General features: G+C 49.1%; 1 protein-coding gene across 1 annotated transcript in view; it reads right to left on the reverse strand.

Annotated features, from left to right (window-relative positions):
• LOC140395097 (protein unc-13 homolog A-like) overlaps positions 1 to 22,347 on the reverse strand; it is a 522,914-nt gene that overhangs the window by 378,370 nt on the left and 122,197 nt on the right. The window contains exon 2 of the mRNA XM_072482511.1: positions 18,431 to 18,460. Within this exon, the coding sequence (XP_072338612.1) occupies positions 18,431 to 18,460 (30 nt within the window). The remainder of the gene's footprint in view (positions 1 to 18,430; positions 18,461 to 22,347) is intronic.

Here is a 22,347-nt window from a genome sequence, read left to right on the forward strand (position 1 = left end):
TCGACCCGCCTTCCCTGTTTGCAAACCTTACCCCCGATTGCAAACCCGTTGCCACCAGGAGCAGACGGTACAGTGCCCAGTGCCGGACCTTCATTAGGTCGGAAGTCCAACGGTTACTAAAGGAAGGCATTATCGAGGCCAGCAAGAGCCACTGGAGAGCTCAAGTGATGGTTGGTTGGTGTCACAAATGGGGTCGCGGTCTTCCAACGGGAGATGGACCGAATGGTTGACCGGTACGGTCTGTGGGCCACGTTCCCGTACCTCAACAATGTCACCATCTGCAGCCACGACCAGCAGGACCACGACACCAACCTCCGCAAATTCCTCCATACCGCAAAAATCCTTAACTTAACCTCTAACAAGGACAAATGCGTGTTTACCACCGATTGCCTAGCCATCCTCGGCTACGTAGTGCATGATGGAGTTATAGGCCCAGATCCCGAATGTATGCGCCCCCTCATGGAGTTTCCCCTCCCCCACTGCCCCAAGGCCCTGAAACGTTGCCTGGGCTTCTTTTCTTATTACGCCCAGTGGGTCCTCAATTATGCGGACAAGGCCCGCCCACTAATCCAGTACACGGTTTTTCCCCTATCGGCAGAGGCCGGCCAGGCTTTCAGTCGCATCAAAGCAGACATCGCCAGGGCGACATTGCACGCAATCGATGAGTCCCTCCCCTTCCAGGTCGAAAGTGACGCATCAGACATAGCTCTGACTGCCACCCTCAATCAGGCAGGCAGACCCGTGGCTTTCTTTTCACGCACCCTCCACGTCTCAGAAATCCGCCATTCCTCCGTCGAGAACGAAGCCCAAGCCATCGTCGAAGCTGTGCGGCATTGGAGGCATTACCTGGCCGGCAGGAGATTCACTCTCCTCACTGACCAACGGTCGGTAGCCTTCATGTTTGACAATGCACAGCGGGGCAAAATTAAGAATGATAAGATCTTACGGTGGAGGATCGAGCTCTCCACCTATAATTACGAGATCTTGTATCGTCCCGGGAGGCTCAACGAGCCTCCTGATGCCCTGTCCCACGGCACTTGTGCCAGTGTACAAGTAGACCGACTCCGGACCCTCCACGACTACCTCTGCCACCCAGGGGTCACCCGGTTCTTCCACTTTGTTAAAACCTGCAATCTGCCCTACTCCATCGAGGAGGTCAGGGCCGCAACCAGAAACTGCCAAATCTGCGCGGAGTGCAGGCCGCACTTCTACAGGCCAGAGAAAGTGCAACTGGTGAAGGCTTCCCGCCCCTTTGAACGCCTCAGCGTGGATTTCAAAGGGCCCCGTCCCTCCACTGACCGCAACACTTATTTCTTAAACGTGATTGATGAGTACTCCCGGTTCCTTTCGCCATCCCCTGTCCCGACAAGACCGCTGCCACCATCATTAGAGCCCTCCACAGCATCTTTACCCTGTTCGGTTTCCCCGTCTACATCCATAGCAATAGGGGGGTCCTCCTTCATGAGTGACGAGCTGCGTTAATTCCTGCTCAGCAAGGGCATTGCCTCCAGCAGAACGACCAGTTACAACCCCCGCGGAAACGGGCAGGTAGAGAGGGAGAACAGGACGGTCTGGAAGGCCGTCCTACTGGCCCTATGGTCCAAGAATCTCCCACTGGTCGAGAGGGTACATCTCCTCCATGTTAACCTCCAGTACACCTATGTGGCGCACCCCGACGGCCAACAAGACACGGTCTCCCTCCGGGATCTGGCCCCCGCTGGATCTGGCCCCCGCTGGATCTGGCCCCCGCTGGATCCTCCCCCCCACCCCCCCCCCCCCCCCTCCCCCAAACCAACTCCAACCATTTTTTCACCAGCGCACACCACCGCAGCCCCCTTCTCAGGAGGATCCGTCCTCCCACTGTCCCCAGCCGTATGCGATGAAGCTGAAGACGACACGCTCCCAGAGCCACGGATGCCCAAACCGATTCCAGCATCACCACCGGGACTGCGACGATCGCAGAGGACGATCAGGGTCCCCGACCGGCTGAGTTTCATTGTAAAATGAACTTGTAAATAATTGTCTGTAAATATGTGTATCGCATGTAAAGGCACTGAAGGGTACCGCTATAACCTCTACCACTGTAAAAGTAAGGCCACCACACCCGCCGGACTCTTTTTTAAACAGGGGGTGAATGTGGTAGGCTACATTAGGGGTACCGCAGTACCTAGGTGGGATGTACCTTATACTGTAGTACGAGTGGTGGAACCTGCCTGCTGGTTCCGCCCAGCAGGCGGAGCATAAGAGTCTGTGTTTCCCCCACAGCAGTCATTCTGTACCGGAGCTGCTGGGGTAACTACTTGTTCATTAAAGCCTTCAATTGGACTACAATCTCGCTTCAGTAGTGATTGATCGTGCATCACAGACTCATTTGCGGCATCAACAACACGGCCATACAGAGGAAGCTATTGGCGGAACGCACCCTAGATTTGAAACGGGCCGCATTTAACTCTCTCGGAAGCATGCGGATAAAGAGTGCAGGAGATGCAGGGGTCCATGGACAATGCCATTCATAGTTTCAGTCACCCTTTCTTCCGGAACTCCTCAACATCAGGGGACGGTGACGGTCTGGACAGATTTCCTCCAAAGGGGCCGCCTCAGAGGCAATTCCGCAACAGGGTTAGAATCTCAGATGCTACCACTGACCGGTTATTTAGCTCCCCCAAGGATGGCGGGCTTGGGGGAGCTGGCTGGCTGCATTTCCAATTGTGTGGGAGGCAAGCTTGCGACTGTCAGGGCCATCAGGTTCGACGCAGTGAACACCGTCCTCGACGACCACCCAGATCACTGTGAACCAGGGATTTGCACATGGGCACCCTGGATGAGGAGGACTGTTTAATGCAATTAAACTGTGTCACCGCCCCAAAGGTAGCACCAATCCGAGTCACGCGACAGGTTAATAATCATGCGGCAATGATGGAAATGGACACTGGGGCGCTGTCTCCATTGTGGACCTCCGCACATTCGGTGGCTTCGTGCATGGATCATGCCACTGATACTTTGCGATACCAAAGCGAGATTGGCAACCTACATAGGGGAGCCTTTAAGGATCGTAGGGACCACCGTGACTCTGGTGGTGCATGGGCAGCAGTCGGATCACCTTCCATTGGTTGTGGTGCAGGGACGGGGATCAAATTTATTGGGACGACTCTGGCTAAGAATCCTCCATTTCGACGGGCAACAGGTCTTTCGAATGGGCACTGGACGTCTGTACGACATACTGTGTAAATACCCAGAGGTGTTCCAGGAGGGCCTGGATAGGATAAAGGGGGCCAAAGCCCAAATCTATGTGGAGCCTGCGGCTCAACCCTGATATTTCAGTGCGAGGCCGGTCCCTTATATTACGCCGATAGTCGACGCGGAACATTAATGCCTGCAGGATCTGGGGTCATACGCCCGGTTCAGTTTGCAGAATGGTCCGAGCCTATGGTGCCAGTAATGAATCTCAACAAAACTGTCCATTTCTGTGGCAAATTAAACTCATGGTGAACAGGGCTTTGTGACTAGGCTGAGACCCAATGCCCCGGGTAAAGGATTTGTAGGCCAGATTGGCTGGAGGATGCTCCTTCACAAAACTAGAGAAAGCATTTGTTGCTGCTAAAAAGCATCAGTCCTCCATGCAGCTTCTTGCACGTTATGATCTGGCTAAGCCACTAATCTGGACAAGCGATGCTTCCCCCTATGGCACCAAGGCGTGCTGGTCCATGGATGGGACGACGGCACAGAGCACCCCATCTTGTTCACTTTGAGAACACTGGCGGACGCAGAGTGACAAAAGCTTAGATAGAGAAAGAGGGCTTGGCGGTGATCTTTGGGATAAACAGTTCCACCATCTTGTTTATGGTGACATTGTCATTGTAACCGACCACAAGCCGCTGCTCAGCTTCTTCAGGGAGGATAAGGGAATCCCACCAATTGCAATGGCAAGGATCCAACATCGGGCGCTCCTGCTCGCTGCGTAGAAATATTCATTCCAGCAATGCTCGAGCATGCAAATTGCTTTTGCGGACTGTCATTGCCTGTGAGCACCCCATCTCCACCTGTGGCGGATGAGGTAATTACGACTCTCAATGTCAGCTGCCGGTGGCAGCTGCTCAGGTGCACACGTGGACATAGCGAGTAGCTGGATTGGCGAAGCTGTGTCTCATGCTGTTGAGCGGCAGGAAAACAGAGGCCCTTCTGGTAACCCTATAGCCGTTCGCCGAGTTCAATGAAGAAGACGGCATTATATTGTGGGGAGCCCGCGTGGTCATCACCCCACAGGATCAGGAATCCCTGCTACAGGACCTCACAGTGGCCATCCGTTGGCACCTAAAATGAAAATGTTGGCCTGCAGTATGTCTGGTGGCCCGGTATCGATGGGACATCAAAAGGGTCGTGTGCAGCTGCCCGCGTGCCAGGAGCATCAGAAATTCACTCCAACATCTCTTCATCCTTGGGAATGGCCGTGATGCCCATGGATATGCCTACGTGGATTTTGCAAGGTCGTTTCTGGGCTCCATGTTCCTCATGCTCATGGATACTCACTCGAAGTAGCTAGAGGTGAGTAAGATGGCCTCCACAACTTCCTCATGGATACTCACTCGAAGTAGCTAGAGGTGAGTAAGATGGCCTCCACAACTTCCACGGCCACGATAGAGAAGCTTTGGGACATTTTTAGCACCCATGGAATTCCAGAGGTCCTGGTGAAGGTTAATGAGATGCCGTTCACTCACGAAGAATTTGCCATATTTATTTTAAGGAATGACATTCGGCATATTCCGACCGCTCCATGTAATCCCTCCTCCAATGATCTAGCAGAAAGGGCAGTTCAGACCTTCAAGAGGGGCTTATAAAAGCAATCCATGTGATCGATGGTGTGGTTCCTTTTTAATTATCACATAAAACCCCATGTGACAACGGAAATCGCCCGGGGGAGCAATTGATGAGTAGCAAACTCAGAACCCAGCTGAGTCTGACGTTTCCATATCTCAGCAGAAAGATAGGGGTACAACAGGAAAAGCAGAAAAAACACCATGACTCGAGGGTGCTTGGGCGCACATTTTATTCCAGGGATGTGGTTTACGCTTGTAGGTTTGGTGATGGAACATTGTGGCTCCAAGGAGTAGTACTGCAATGAATGGGTCCAATCTCATATAAGGTCTGGATTTAAGGGAAGGTCCACCACAAAAACTTGGACCACCTGATGAAGCTGGAACCCATACAGAGTTTATCAGAGTAAGAGGCAGCCTGTACAAAACATAAAAGTTCCTGAGGGGTGTTCTCAAGGGTGTTTTCTCTTGTTGGAGGAATTTAAAACTAAGGGTCACTTTTAAAAATAAGGGGAATCCCCTTTAAGACTGAGATGAGGGGAATTTATTTTCTATCAGTGCATTCTGAGTCTTTGGAACTCTCTAGCTCAAAAGGTGAGGTGGTGGAAGCAGAGTCTTTGAATGTCTTTAAGGTAGAGTTAGGTAGATTATTTTTTTAAATAAATATTTTTATTAAGGCATTTATAAAACACCACCAAGGCCAAGACCAAAAAAAGAACTAACATATCACATCATAACTAAATAAGTAACCAACAACCACAACTCGCCCTCCCTACCATATCCCCCCACCCTCTCTGCTTCCACCTTTTCAGAGCTAGGTAGATTCTTGATATCCAAGACAGTGAGAGATTATGAGGGATAAGGGGAATATGAGTCGAGGTTACAATTAGATTAGCCATTATCTTATTACATGATGTAGCATTTTTGAAGGGCCAAATGGCCTGCTCCTGTCCCTAATGTGTATGTTTGAAATTTCACCTTCAACTCAGGCACCCTGGGTGCCATGTTTCCCACTCTTCCATTCTCCACAAAATCTCCCCCCCCCCCCCCCCCCCAACCAAAACATGTTATGAGAGTTTTAAATAGTGATATAACATAATTGGGGCAGCACGGTCGCATAGTGTTTAGCACAATTGCTTCACAGCTCCAAGGTCCCAGGTTCGATACCCGGCTTGGGTCACTGTCTGTGCGGAGTCTGCACGTTCTCCCCTTGTGTGCGTGGGTTTCCTCCGGGTGCTCCGGTTTCCTCCCAGTCCAAAGATGTGCAGGTTAGGTGGATTGGCCATGCTAAGTTGTCCTTAGTGTCCAAAATTGCCCTTAGTGTTGGGTGGGGTAACTGGGTTATGGGGATAGGGTAGGGGTGTGGGCTTGGGTAGGGTGCTCTTTCCAAGAGCCGGTGCAGACTTGATGGGCCAAATGGCCTCCTTCTGCACTGTAAATTCTATGAAAGGGTAAGTTCATGTCAGTTCAGTGGTTTCTAAAATTGCCGTGTGCAAGGACTTCAACAGCACACTCTGGGCACAGTAGGAAGTCTTACAACACCAGGTTCTACCCGATGGAGCAGCAGGGAGTCAGTGACAACAATTTTTGGATTTCCGTGCCTAATTGTGCATGCGTTAATGCCAGAAGTTGTCAGTTTCACAGGATAATGACAGTTATTCTGTCATTACAACCACAAAATCTGGGCCATTAGCTTTAGATTAGTATAGCTTTAGACAGAAGCCAGATTTGGTGAAGTTTACAGCTTGTATTTGCAAATGCATGAGTTGAATGAAGTGTTAATCTGTTATCTTCAATTCACACATCATTGTAATGTGCTAAACACTCTGCAGAACAATGCAAGTGAACTGAGTTAGACACTCATGATCTGTTGCTTCTGCAAAATAAAATGGTATCCATGACACCTGCCTATGCCATAAATGTTAACACCATTTGCAGCCAAATGTCTACAGAAAATAACGGAAGAAAATAAAAGCATCTTTTTTTCCAAGAGTCAATTTGTATCCAAAAACCTTTTAAAAAAAGTTAATTCTTAGGTTGTGAATGTCTCTGGCAAGATCTACAGTTATGGCCCATCCACAGATACTGGAGACGGTGATGGGAAGCCACCCCCTTCAACTTCTGTATTGCACATGGTGAAGATACTCCCACATTCCTCTGGTCTACAGAAAAATTAGAGATGATCTCAATGAAATGTCAATGATTCTGAAGGGGCTTGATAGGGTAGGGTAGACATACTCTGGGGAATCTAGAATATGAGGGAAACAGCCTCCAATGGGTCAATTGTTTGAAATGAGACGAGGAAATATTTCTTCACTCAAAGTTGTAAATCTGTGGAATTGCCTAACCTAGAATGTTATGGTTGCTCCATCATGAATTGATTCAAGGACAAGATAGATAGATTTTTGATTCCTCAGGGGCTCAAATGATATGGGGAGCAGGCAGCAAAATACAGTTGAGGCAGAAAATCAGCCATGATTACAATGAAGGGCGGAGCAAGCTCAAGAGACTGTATAGTCTACTACTGCTCCTATTTTTCATTTTATGTTCAGAATGCTGCTGATTGTCAAAATTCTAGAACATGTATACAGTGAAACTGAAGGAATGACTACATGTCTAAGTCAGCTTGATGTATGACTTATAATAGAATTTGGATGTGATAGTGCTCCCATGCACTTTCTGCTGTTCTGGATGGTGAGATTGGAGAAATATTGAAGAAGCATCAAATATAGCCAATATCAACCATGGGCAAAGATAGCCCTTGTAGAGGTTAGGGTGGAGCCATCGGATACAAGAGTAAACAACATTCTTCAAGGTGAAGAATTGAATATCCCTGCCAAATACATAATATTTTAATCACCAAGGATAGCTGAGACACTGTATTGGTAATGTCTATTAAGTGTGGTCCCTGAAGGACCATAGGCATCTCTCTCCATTAAGAGAGAGACAATAAGTTATATAGCTTGAGAGACACCACTCCACATCACATATGGGCAAGGCAACCTCCAGGAAACACCGCAGACAGTATGGAGATTGAACCTGCAATGTTGGCATCATTCCACACCACACTCCAGCCATCTAGCCAATTGAGGTAACCGACACCACTTCACTTCCCCCCCCCCACCCCCCAATGCCCAAGACGGATTAAGATGTACATAACACAGTGGCATTTTGGATTCTAGTGGAATGCATATCCATTTAAAATAAGTTTAAGTGTAACAGCCTTTATTTATCGCATGAATGAATGATTATTAATTCTTCTCATCAATTAGTAGTTGAATTTGAAAGGCTCGGTGTAGAATGAACAGCATTCTATGACATTCTGAAATGTGGTCTATTGTAACATTGTTAAATCACATCAATAGTATTAATAACTTGGGTGTATTACAAGAAATGTTTACAAAGCACATGGCGTAAAGTGCATGACAATATAGATGGTGCATTTATGATATTGGGCTATATATACACAGCTGAATATGAATGTCAACAATTAATTAATTACTGGAAAGACTAAAAAACATTGGGCGTGATTTTACGGCTACGTTGCGCCCAGCGAATATCCATGCAGGCTGGTTAGATCATGGGAGAGGCCCAAATCGGCAGCCGTGTCAGGCGTCAAGCGGTTTGTGATCTCAACAGCCCGCTTCTGCTGGTGGGATCTGGATCCCACCGAGACGAGGCATGAAGCTAATTGAGGCTGAATAAGGGCAATCTCCATCTCATTAGCGAGATGGAAGCCTGATTTATCTGCTTCCTGTGACCTAACTGGCACCCCAGTGACAGGTCACACAGGCACTGATTAGCGCTGATTCACACAAATGTGGATCAGACATCACGGCACCTGGAGATCTTCCAGGCCAACGGGGGCCCCTGGATGATCAGGGACCCTGACTCTCCCTGGCACTCAGGCATTGCCAAGCTTGCATCTTGGCACTGCCAAGGTGCCCATGTGGCATTTCCAGGCTGGTAGGAGCACTGCCAGGGTAGCAGTGCCAGGGTGCTACTGGCAAAGGTAAGAGCCTGAGGGGGGCCATGCCCATGAAAGAAGGGATGAGGGGGATGAAGGTTGGGTAGGAAGTGGGCTCAGAAGGTTGGGGTGTGAAGGGAGGGGGGCCCAAAAGGGGGCTTGGGAAGGCCTGGAAAGGGGGGCCCTTCAGCGATCCCATAGCAGTGTGTCTTTAATTGGGGTGGAGGGGGGGGGGCGGTGTTGGTGTGGGGTATGCCCATGTATGTGTGGGGGGTGGCATTGCCCGTGGGTGAGGGACCCTGCTGCTCACTTCAAGATTGGGGCCCCCTTTCAAAATGGTGGCCCGATCTGGCCAGCGAGTTCAGCTCCCCAGCCTCAGCAATGGAAAAAATTCTAAATGTGGGCTGGCCCGGAAAGAAACTACCCAGGCTCGGAAAAGTGACTAAGTATGGTTAGATAGCAGTAGGGAACTCGCCGACAGGGCCAGGGAGAAACTCCCAGCCAAATCCACCTGAAATTATACTTACAAACATTTCCGATAGATCACACCCATTATATGTGGGCCCACCTCCAAATGCTGCTCCCCAACTACCAACTCCATCCCTCTCTCTGCTAGGCAATAGGCAGCGATTATACTAAACCGTTCTTAGTATTTGAGCCCAAAATGTGCTGCTTGCCACATATCAGCTTAGGGAATGGTTTAGCACAGTGGGCTAAATAGCTGGCTTGTAAAGCTGACCAAGGCCAGCATCGCGGGTTCAATTCCCATACCAGCCTCCCGAACAGGTGCCGGAATGTGGCAACTAGGGGCTTTTCACAGTAACTTCATTTGAAGCCTACTTGTGACAATGACAATAAGCGATTTTCATTTCATTTCATTTTTCATCACAGAGACCGCCTAATTCCGCTTTGGTAACATTGCCCGACTTCATCCTGCCTCAACTCGTTCCCTACTGAAATCCAACCTTCATGCCCTCATTATCTCTAGACTTTGCCTATTCTAATATATTCCTGGTTGGACTCCCACATTCTAGCCTCCATAAACTTGATGTCATCCAAAACTGTGCGGTAATGTCTTAATTTTCACTACTTCCATTCCTCTATCATCCCTTAGCTTGCTTACGTACATTAACTCTCGGCCAAGCACCGTCTTGACTTCAAACTGTTTGTGCTCATTTTCAAATCCCTCAATGGCCTCACTCCGCCATAAGTCTTTAAATCTGCTAACACTACAAACCTCCAAGGTAACGAAGACATATCATGAACAATTTATTATCTAATTCTGGCCTATTGAGCATCCTTGATTTTGAATCATTCCAGCAATGGTGGCTATACCTTCAGCTGTCTCGGCCCTCTGCTTTGGAATTACCTCCCTACATCTCTATGGCTCTCTTTCTTGCTTTCCTCCTCTTTGACCAAGCTTTTGATCACCTGACCGTTTGTAATTTGGTGTCATATTTTGTTTTAGAATAGCTCTGTGAAGCACCTTGGGATGTTTTATTATGTTAAAGGTGCAATATAATTGTAGGCTGCAGTATTTTGTTTAATTTAGCATAATCAGTTTTCGGTCTGTTGGTGCTTGAATGAAATAATTTAATTTTGTATTCTTTCAAGGGGTATGGTCATCGTTGACAAGGCCAGCATTTGTTGCCCATCCTCAGTTGTCCTTGAACTGATTGGCTTGTCATCCCATTTCACATATCACTTCGTTAATCACATTGCTGTGAGCCTGGAGTCACATGAAGGCCACACCAGGTAAGGGCAACAGATTTCTTTCCCTGAAGAGGTAGAATTCCGAACGGACTACAGAAGATACAAAATGGATGCCGCCTGATATAAAATGGACTCTGTCAATGTTCTTTACCCTATGTTATTATCAGTGTCTGCTGCTGAAGTAGTAAAGCTTTGTGCAAAACAAGTGATCCACAAGATGCATCCGGAGAGACAATGAGCCGTTGGCAACCTTTGCCCAATGTCTGTATTCTTAGCTATTGTAACTGACAAAGGGGTCCCAAATTAAGGAATTAGCAAGGAATGAGGAAGGACATGTTTCAATGTGGCTGGACTATTGACCCCATGACTTTATGTAACCGTTATCTACGTAATGAATTGATCGGGTAAGGCAAACTGCCAATTAGAGGCTATAGGAGCTAACTTGTAGCCATTTATAGCATTGAAGATGCATGTTATGAATTGTGACACAAACAGAATTGATTGGGTATATGTAAATACGAATGCAAACTAATTCCGCTTTCCTTCTGTATATTAACCCAGTGCGACCTCAGCTCAGGCAAGAAAAGGTGCTGCACAGACCGTGGGGGTCAAAGGCCTTTTATCCTAGAGCTCTGAAAATTAATAAATTGCTTCTTTACTCACTCAACGGTCTATTCGTGAATATTTTCACCTACATCCCTAAAGGGTCTTATTGACAATTAACAGTTTAAATTAATTTGTCAATTATTAATAAGTATTTTGATTGTATAGAATTGAAATATTGCTGGAAAAAAAGACATGTTTTCGAAGCTTTTCGTCTTGCACTCATCAAGAATACCTAATGTAAAGGGAACAACAAAGCAGGCAGAGTGACTCTTTTACTGCAATTGTATAGGGCATTGGTGAGGCCACACCTGGAGTATTGTGTGCAGTTGTGGTGACCTTATCCAAGGAAGGATGTTGTTGCTATGGAAGGAATGCAACAAAGGTTTACCAGGCTGATTCCTGGGATGGTGGCCCTGTCATATGAAGAGAGACTAAATCAGTAAGGATTATACAGGAGTTTAGAAGAGTAACGAGGGTGCTCATAGAAACTTATAGGATTAGACAGGGTAGATTCAGAATGTTCCCAATGGTGGGGGAGCCCAGAACTAGGGGTCGTAGTTTGAGGATAAGGGGTAGACCTTTTAGGACTGAGCCGAGGAGACATTTCTTCACCTAGAGAGTGGTGAATCTGTAGAATTCACTGCTACAAAAAGTAGTAATTTCAAGAAGGAATTAGATATAGCTCTTGGGGCTAAAGGGATCAAAGGATATGGGGGTGGAACGCAGGATCAAGGTATTGAACTCGATGATCAGTCATGATCATAATGAATGGCGGAGCAGGCTCGAAGTGCAGAATGGCCTCCTCCTGCTTCTATTTTCTATGTATGAAAGTTCAACGCATTGCCCTGGGGACTGAATCAGAGAACGGCAGTCGCCTATTTTGTTCAGTTGAAATAAGCACAATGTGTACACATGTTCTTTCTGTCTGTGAACAACAGGCCCAGTGTATTAATAAATGTAACCTCTAGCATGCGTAAATGAGCCACTGCAAATCCAACTGATAATCTCAAATTGGTTGTCAGCGTAATTCTTAGCACACTCAGGATTCTTTAGCAAATGTTGTCCAATCACAGTTTCACATCTAATGTCGGACATTATGTTTTAGGTTTTGCAAGCACAGACGAGTTGGGTAAGGTCAGTGCCTTGCCTGTTGCGAGCGGCTGTGCTTTGCCTCCAGCTCATCGAGGTCCTAACAGTTTCCATACAGAAAGGCAGACAGTGAAGGATTAAACTGGAGCCTTTTCTTTATACACTGTATTTACAGGAGGTACATATTACAAACATCCCCTCTTAATCCAACAACTATAGTTTCAGTCTGCAGGGGAATTATTCCCATTATCCTGGGATTTATCCCTGAATCAATATCATAAAACAGATTTTCGCTCATTTTGACATTGCTGCTTGTGGGATCTTGCTATGTGCAAATCTGCTGCTGCATTTTCTGCATTACAACAGTGACTACACTGTTTTACTTCATAAAACATTTTGGAGCCCCAGTGGTAGTAAGAAATGCTGCAAATTGCAAGCCTTTTTTCCCCCTTTTCCCTATATGCAAGAGCCCAAGTAAATTCCCAGTTAATGCTCCCTCCCTCTGAACACAATTAAATATTCAATTTCTATATAATTAACCCCAAGCTCTGGAACTCCCTCCTAAACAACACTCCTCCTTTATAATTTACCTCTTTAACCAAAGCTTTTAGTCACCTGTCCTTTGATTAGAGTGTCAACTTTTGTTTGACTGTGCTTCTGTAAAACACAATGCCATACCATGTTAAAGGTACTATATAAATTGTTCTGGGATATTTATTTTAGTTTCCAATTTAAGCTTTCTTGCTGCATCGTTTTCCTTACACAAGGTTTTAGGGCGTCCTTCACAGATATCGCTACAGACCCTCCCACTCCTCACCAGCATCAGGCTGCCCCCTCCCCTAAACGCCAATGAGAGACCAGTAGTGATCCACATCAACTTCACGCTGCCGCGGCGGGTGAAAGAATTGCAGGAGTCAGGGGCATCCAGCTTAAAACAGATACGGCATTTTTAAATGAAGACTTAAAATTGCTAAGCTGATTTATGCCCAGCAAGGGCATGAACCAAATTACATCTGCTGGGCAGACCCAGGAATATTTCAAACTGTTTGGTGCTCACCGCAAACCCCATTTCAGGGCTCACCCACTATTTTCCCGAGGTAGTGGGATTTTCACCGTGCGCAATGCTGCTGGAAAACCACCCCCCATTGCAACCCGGCTGATTAGTACTTCTAATTCAATTACCTGCCTTTGTTCTATATACTTTTATATCCTAACTAGACCAGTTTCAACCCCAATCACTTTGTGTGGCCATTTCATCAAAGCACAATTAGTTTAACTCTCGGACAAAAACTTGATTTTTTTTTCTCTATAGATAACAACAGAACTGGGGCTGGATTTTCCGTTCTGGAACCTACGTTCTCCCACCAACTGAGACTCACAACTGGTCTCCGCAGGCGCTAGGAGCAGCACCGGACGGTTTCTTCTCCTTTTCCATGCAAATTTATGTACTTGGCCTTGGAGTAAGCCTCTGACACTGGTAACAGCTGCTCCTTTAAACACTTTCGACTGAGGCATCAGATGTTAGGAAAGTGTAAGTGAAAATGCAATGATTTTCACTCGACTGCCTGGACTGCTCTTCAGCTTTCAGGCAGAGGTCTCTGATGGGGGGGGGGGGGGGTCTTTGATGGGGCGGGGGGGGGGTCTCTGATGGGGGAGGCAAGATCTGCATTGTGGGGGTGGAGGGGGCCTTCCAAGGGACTTTGGGGCACCTCGGTTATGCACTGACCCCTGTGATGAATGTAGGAATTTCAGATATATTTTACGTATTTGGTGCAGTAAGGATTAAAAGTCTGGATTAGTATATGACTGCTGGTGTTGGGTTTTAAAAATCCTGGTTTAAAAGACACCTCGATTCTTTGGAGCTAGAGGTGCAATTAAAGCATCGCAAAAGTTTGGGTTCATGGACTTTTATTACATAATAAGAGGTTTCCCTGCGAGGTAGAGAATTAGAATCATGGGGAGCAATCTACCAGCCATGTTGTGCCCCAATGGGAGGCAGCGTGGTCGGTAGATGCCGGATGAAGCTTCCCGTGGGCTTCCCAAAAGCCACAAAGCCTCACGTGAACTACCTACGTCCCACGAGGCTTCGGGGTCAGGAACCAACTCATAATGGGCGGGACCAAGCCGCACTCATGTAGGAAGCCTTAAACCTACTTAGCCGGTATCTACCAGCCTGCCAGAGAGGCCACAGCCGTGCGCCATTCAGTCCTGGTGCACACAAACATGGACCAGGAGGAACGGCACCAGCGGGAGGGGGGTTCTCCCAGGCCATCAGATGCCCCTGGGTGGCCAGTGATAGGGCAGGGTGGCCCTCTGGCCCTCCCCTGGAACATAGGTATCTAGGCACAGCCACTTCCAAGTTGCCTAGATGGCTCTGCTAAGCCGGCAGGAGCACAGCCAGAGTTTCAAGGTGGAATGGAAGGGTGCCTGGGTGGCACTGCCAAGGACCAGGGTCAGAGAGGGGCCATTCCCATGAAAGGAGGGTGGAGGGGGGGTATGAAGGGTGTGGGGGGTGCATGGCAGGTAAGAAGAATCTCTGAGAGGTTGACAGGTGGGGGCTCTGGAAGGGGGGGGGGGGGCGGGGACAAGGGGTCCAGGGACCCCATAGTGGGGTGTCCCCACGGGGGGGTGGAGGGGGTGATATTGCCCATGGGTAGCGGGTGTGGGGGACCCACAAGCTCACTTAGAGATCGGGGCACCCTTTCAAAATGGCAGCCCAATCTCGGAGTTCAGCTCCCCAGTGCTGAAAAAATTCTAAGCTTGGGTTAAACCGGCGAGAAATTCCACAGGGCACAAAAAAGTGACTAAATGTCATTATTCGATCGTGATGGGGAACTCCCAGCAAAACCCGCCATAAATGACACTTAGAAACCTTTCCATTAAAATTGCACGCATTGTATTCAGCTTAGTGAGGTGATGTAGTTAATGAGAAGAGCCTGGGTTGAGGAAGTCAGGTGTTAGTTTTTGCCTGGAAAGTGAGCCAAGAATGTTTCTGAAGAACACAGCCAGACGGTTGACTTCCGGTGGCGCTCGCGAGTGGCCTTGTCAAGAAGAGGCTCCCGCTGGACTGCGCTATTTCGGTCATTTTCGGGGTTTCCCCGTTGTTTTTTCTATCCCGAATTTCTTTGGACTTTGGGGCCTGAGGGACGGGTGCCGGGCCGGTTTGGAGCCGGTGAGGAGCCCCGCAGGAGTGTCCGGCGGCCAGAGCGGAGGCATCGAGCCCAAAGTGAGTGGCGGGGGAGGATCTTAACATGAGGCGTGGCAATCGAGGCGGCAGCCCCAAACCCAGGACACAGCATGTAGTGGGGGAGTAGAGCACATTGGGTGGCTTCCGTTGAAAATGGATTTTTGAGAAGTTTGAGGTCCGGTCTCCGGCAAAGAGATTTTTTGATTTATTTTAGGAATACAGCCAGAGATTCTGCATTAGTCAGACAGAGTGTCAAGCAGTCTCAAAAGATCTCTCTTTCTCAAAGTAAAGTGTCCAGGACATATCTTTTCAGAAAGTATTGCTGAGTCTGCTAACTGTATTTAAAAATGGATTGTGACTTGTGGTGGTTTGTTGTTTGAGTGGAAATAAAGATAGCAGTTAAGGGTTATTGTGTCACTGTATTGATTAGCATCATTTAAGGGGTAATTGTAAGCTATCTTCTTGTGTGATGTTGAAGATATTTTAATACTGTGTTCGTGATAAAGTTTGTTTTAATATGCCATCTCCCTATTTTGCGTAAAATTCCTGCAGCGTGGCATTCTTTCCTCAGACTTACAAATTTAAATAAAAGATTGGGGTTTCTGTCCAGTATCCTAGCATCTATTGGGGTCTGGTTCAGGATCGTAATACCGTCATGACCCACCATGGGGTCCATCGCATCAGGGCCATACTTGAAAGTACGTGAACCAATTCACGCCCACGTGAATCCCGGCTGAGAGGGCTGGAGCATCTCAGGGGATGGAAAATTGGGCTTCCAGCCCGTTAATCAGTTGCAAATGACCTATTTGCATGGTGCTACTGGCACAGGGAGGGTAGCTCGCTGCCGCCAGCGGTGAAGGACTGGAGCATCAGAACAAAATTGGCGCCGATCTGATCTTTAGCCGATGCTCCATTCTCCGCCAGATTGGGAAACCCGCTACCTGCAGCAATCAATGGAGAATACACCTCCTGATATGTATTTCTGGTACTGCTCAAATCTCTCTGCAGCAATTCATATTTACACTGTTCACAGTTCTTTTTCTTTAATTTGTACTGGGTAAATATTCTGATTAAACAATCGATTCTACCCTAGCCCTGGCTCTGCATCTTACTTTCCAAACTCCCTACTTCATTCAAGCATGATATCTTTGCCCCAGTCTTCTGGGGTTCTCCTTGTAAATCTACTTGTTGTTCCAGCTCTCTGGCTTTTGAAAACCTACTTTGTGCCTCAAGTCTCATGCTATAAATTGTTATTTTTGTTTGCGGTGTAGCTGTTCCTTCATCTCAAATGTTTCTTTTAATATATATACAAGCAGTATAATTTAAGGTTTTTCAAAAAAAACAATGTCGACACAAATCTACCCTTGCTGAAACATTTTATGGTTTTATAATCTCGGATGGAAAGCACAACATGGATATTGAATTAAGTATGATTGTGATGCTCTGGATAGTTTCATATGCCTTTAATAATGCTGATTAAGAAAAGTCAGCACTTAAAGGAAAGGTCCCAAATAGTTTTCAACACATTTGGACCCATACCTTCATGTGTTCGCAAGTACAGAAGAGGGAGAAAAAACAGCATGAAAAGAAAAAATTGAATGCCATATCCTGTGCTCGTCATATGAATTATATGCAAAATGGCAGCAGTAGTTTTTGTCATTAATCTCAGGTACAATTTATATTTTGTGTACTGTGGTGATTATCCAGGCAACACAGCAGAGTCAGGGTTGCATGGCCTGTGTGACCAATCGGAGTGTGGAATCCCCCCATGATGAGAGAGGCTCTTAGTCAAGAGATATTTTGGGAGCTAGCTACAGCCGTGCGGCTGCTGAACAATTCTTACTAATAAATCTTTTTTGGGTTCATTAATGAAATCTAATGAAAGCGCATCTTTACATCTGGCAACAAGGAAAATTATCCTTTACACTGCCTCTGGCCTGACATCCTGTTTTAATCAAAGTCTGAAAAAAGTACAAAGAACAAAGAACAAAGAAAAGTACAGCACAAGAACAGGCCCTTCGGCCCTCCAAGCCTGCGCCGACCATGCTGCCCGTCTAAACTAAAATCTTCTACACTTCTGGGGTCTGTATCCCTCTATTCCCATCCTATTCATGTATTTGTCAAGATGCCCCTTAAACGTCACTATCGTCCCTGCTTCCACCACCTCCTCCGGCAGCGAGATCCAGGCACCCACTACCCTCTGTGTAAAAGACTTGCCTCGCACATCTCCTCTAAACCTTGCCCCTCGCACTTTAAACCTATGCCCCCGAGTAATTGACCCCTCTACCCTGGGAAAAAGTCTCTGACTATCCACTCTGTCTATGCCCCTCATAATTTTGTAGACCTCTATCAGGTCTCCCCTCAACCTTCTTCGTTCCAGTGAGAACAAACCAAGCTTATTCAACCTCTCCTCATAGCTAATGCCCTCCATACCAGGTAACATCCTGGTAAATCTCTTCTGCACCCTCTCTAAAGCCTCCACATCCTTCTGGTAGTGTGGCAACCAGAATTGAACACTATACTCCAAGTGTGGCCTAACTAAGGTTCTATACAGCTGCAACATGACTTGCCAATTTTTATACGCAATGCCCTGGCTAATGAAGGCAAGCATGCCGTATGGTTTCTTGACTACCTTCTCCACCTGTGTTGCCCCTTTCAATGATATAGAGGGATAGGTTAGTTTGTGGTGTGAACAACAATGTTACTCAATGCAGATTGCTTCCAGACGTCGACATAAAGTTTAAACGCGCAATAGAGCTACACAGGCCATGTGCCCCTTGCTCTATGTTGCCCTTAAAGAGACAATCACCACATGTACAAAACTAATTTCTCCTTTCCAATTGTTTCAGTGAACTGTATTTTTAATATACATAAGATATCCCAGTAATTCCATTTGTTGACAATATGCTAGAAAATTATAAAGAGAGTATCTAATGCTGGCATTGTCATCTCCACAAGCTTGTTCAGTCAAATATTCGATTGGTGAATTATCTTTTAAATATAGTAAAGATGGCATTTATTAACATTTCCCCAGAGGAATTTGGAAAAGAAACTTACCTTGCGGTCCATCAAGTTTTGCTTTCTTAACTGAAAAAGAAGAAAAACAATTTTATTATAATTAGCTTTTCACTGAAGTCACTGCAGTAAACATTCAGAATAATTTAGGGATCACACACGCTTTCAGAATGACATGTCAGAAAATCCAGGTTACAATGCTGTATCTTGAACTCTGATCCATGCTCCATGAGTGTGGCTACCACTAGACGATCAAAAATATCTATGACTAATTTAAAATTCTAATTTTCTTTAGATGCTCATAGAATTACATCAAAATAACTAATTAAAACCAGGAGCGGAGTGGGTGAGGATGGAGGAGAGTTTCTGCATTGGGACAGACCGCCGAACCCTAGTCACAGGCGCACTCCCATCCCCTCTGACTACATCAAAGTAACCAATCAAAACCAGGAGCGGAATGGGTGAGGATGGAAAGTTTCTGACAGGGACATCCCTTCGAGCCCTAGTCACAACCGCACTCCCATCCCCTCCAACCAAGTACTCAAAAAGCCCAGTGGTGGTAGCCACGCTCCGAACGTGGTATTAGATGAGACAGCACTTTGGCCTAACCAAAGGTTAGGAGGTGGAGGACAAATCTGAACGGTGCCAGGGAGGCTCAGCCAACCACACCCACATGTTCTGGGCCTGCCCCAGAGCTGATGGGTTCTGGACAGCCTTCTTTAAGGCAATGTCCAAGATTCTGAGGGTGGAACCATGCCCAAAAGCAGTTAGAATACTTTGGGGAGTGGGACTGACACCCTAGCCTTTGCCTCCCTAATTATCCGCCAAAGAATCCTGCTCAGTTGGCGATCGGCAGCACCACCCAAAACTGCAGACTGGCTGTCCAACCTGGCGTAATTCCTCCAACTGGAGAATGTAAAATTTGCCATCTGGGGGTTGGAAGAGGGCTTCCACAGGACATGGAAGCGGTTCACCAACTTGTTCCAAGACTAGTTCATAGCCAGCAGTCAATAGAGCAAGGGGGGGAGGAAGACACGGATGAGCCACAGAACCTAAAGGAAAAGGGGAGGGGGGCGAAGGCCCACAAAAAAAGAATGTGAGGGACAAGAGACAAAGCCGCAGGGGACGGGCTAGAGGACACATGGAAAACTAAAGTGAACAACAAGAACACACTGGTTAATACACGTTCGGGCCACACAGCGGGGAGGAGACAAGTGAACATAGAAATGATCTTTGTTTGTTTTGTTTTCTTTTTTCTCTTTTGTTTTTTTCTTTTGTAATTTTAATCTTTCCTTGGTTGTTTTTGGTATGTATTAGGTGCAGTTATGCGACTTGTAATTTAACTTACGAACTGAAATGTGAAACATAAATTGTGAAAACAAATAAAAAACAAATAAAACAATTTTTTTAAATATCTAATCAAATATGTACATCTAGGACTGAATTTAGTGACTATAACAGTGGTCCCATCCACCACCCAGAAAGCCAGTAGCAATACCACCACAGCCATTTTGGGGAATCCCCAACAGGATATCAATCAGGCAGGTAGCCTCGAGCCACTGTGGTTCCCACATCTTTAAAGGCTAAGATTTTGCCTCCAAGAACTGTTGGCCCGTCAGATGGCTGGCAGTTCTTCAGTCCCAGCAGCACCATCGGGAACTGTGGCCACCGATGGAACTGCTTCAGGCCCCAAAGCAGAAACCATGGAGGATCCCGCAGACCCCAGTGAAGGGGGGGGGGGGGGGGGGGAGAAAGAGCTCTTGCCACAGAGGGCCCTTGACAGGCCATTGGGTGCCCAATCAGGGGGGGGGGGGGGGGGGGTGCGTGAACTTAATTATGTACATGGTCTGTGATAGGAGAATTCCATCAAACTCTTGTACTCCATGGGCGTCATTCTCCGACCCCCCGCCGGGTCGGAGAATGGCCGTTGGCCGCCGTGAATCCCGCCCCCGCCGAAGTCTCCGAAGGGAGAAAAGTCGGTGGGGCGTTAATGGCGCCGCTGCCGCGGAGAATGTCACGGGTCTGCGCAAGGCAGCCGATTTTCGGCCTGCCGATATTCTCCCTTCCGGATGGGCCGAAGTCCCGTCGACGTGATGACCGTTCACGTCGACGTCAATCAAACCTCCTTTTCATCGGCGTGACCCGGTGCTCCAGGCTCACGCCGACCAGCGAGGAGGTGAGTGACGGCCTGGGGGGTTGGCTCTGGGCAGGAAATGGCGTGACCGCAGGCTGATTGCCTGAGGAGAGGTGTGTCTCGGCTTGTGTGTGTGTGCGGCTGGGGGGGGGGGGGGGGGGGGGTTAGAGTAGGCTGGGCTCCGGGGGAGTGCCGGGAGGGGGTCCGTGCCGGGGTGGAGGTTGGGGGTTGTGGAGGGGGTCCGTGCCGGGGTGGAGGTTGGGGGGGGGGGTCCGTGCTGGGGTGGAGGTTGGGGAGGGGGTCCGTGCCGGGGTGGAGGTTGGGGAGGGGGTCCGTGCCGGGGTGGAGGTTGGGGAGGGGGTCCGTGCCGGGGTGGAGGTTGGGGGGGGTCCGTGCTGGGGTGGAGGTTGGGGGTTGGGGAGGGGGTCCGTGCCGGGGTGGAGGTTGGGGGGGGTCCGTGCTGGGGTGGAGGTTGGGGGTTGGGGAGGGGGTCCGTGCCGGGGTGGAGGTTGGGGAGGGGGTCCGTGCCGGGGTGGAGGTTGGGGAGGGGGTCCGTGCCGGGGCGGAGGTTGGGGAGGGGGTCCGTGCCGGGGTGGAGGTTGGGGGGGGGGTCCGTGCTGGGGTGGAGGTTGGGGGTTGGGGAGGGGGTCCGTGCCGGGGTGGAGGTTGGGGGGGGGTCCGTGCTGGGGTGGAGGTTGGGGGTTGGGGAGGGGGTCCGTGCCGGGGTGGAGGTTGGGGGGGGGTCCGTGCTGGGGTGGAGGTTGGGGGTTGGGGAGGGGGTCCGTGCCGGGGTGGAGGTTGGGGGGGGGGTCCGTGCTGGGGTGGGTGTTGGGGAGGGGGTCCGTGCCGGGGTGGAGGTTGGGGGTTGGGGAGGGGGTCCGTGCCGGGGTGGAGGTTGGGGAGGGGGTCCGTGTCGGGGTGGAGGTTGGGGGGGGGGGGGTCCGTGCTGGGGTGGAGGTTGGGGAGGGGGCCGTGCCGGGGTGGGTGATGGGAGGGCAAATGAGTTGGTCCACCTGGCCAGGTGCCAGCCTCCAACAGTTGGACCCATGCGGTCCATGCCACCTGGCTGGGGGGAGGAGGGGATATGGGCAATGATGACATGTCGTCGTTCCCCTCCCCCCCCACCAGGCCGTCATGTTTTCAGACCATCCAGCGATGTTGGTCGCCGTGGTGGCAGCCGCTCATGTCTATGTTGCCCTGGATGAGGAGGAGGAGGAGGAGGAGGAGGAGCGTGCCAGAGAGGCGGCGCAGGCTGCCGCAGAGGGGCAGGCGGCAGCCGCCCAGGCTGGAGGGACACCTGACCGACAGGACGAGGAGGGGGAGGAGGACGTCGCGGCCCCACGGCAACGGAGGCACCCGAGGGCGCCCCGTGTGTACCGGCCCCAGCAGTCATACCAGGACCTCACGGACCGGGAATGCAGGAGGAGACTCCGGATGAGCCGGGAAACCGTGGCACACATCTGCCACCTGCTGGCACACCTGTCACCGCGTGGCACTGGCGGGGGACACCCTCTCCCCGTGTCCGTCAAGGTTACGGTGGCCCTGAACTTTTATGCAACGGGGTCATTCCAGGCACCGAGTGGGGACCTGTCCGGCATATCGCAGACATCGGTGCATCGGTGCATCCGGGCAGTGACAGATGCCCTTTATGCCATGGCGCACCGCTACATCCGCTTCCCCGTGGACCGGGCCAGCCAAGATGCCCGGGCCGTGGGCTTCTCTGCCATTGCCGGGTTCCCCATGGTCCAGGGCGCGATCGATGGGATGCACGTCGCCGTGCGGCCACCTGCAGATAACAGGGCCGTGTTCACTAATAGGAAGGGGA

Source organism: Scyliorhinus torazame, chromosome 18 (assembly GCF_047496885.1).
Source record: "Scyliorhinus torazame isolate Kashiwa2021f chromosome 18, sScyTor2.1, whole genome shotgun sequence".
Taxonomy (NCBI): Eukaryota; Metazoa; Chordata; class Chondrichthyes; order Carcharhiniformes; family Scyliorhinidae; genus Scyliorhinus; species Scyliorhinus torazame.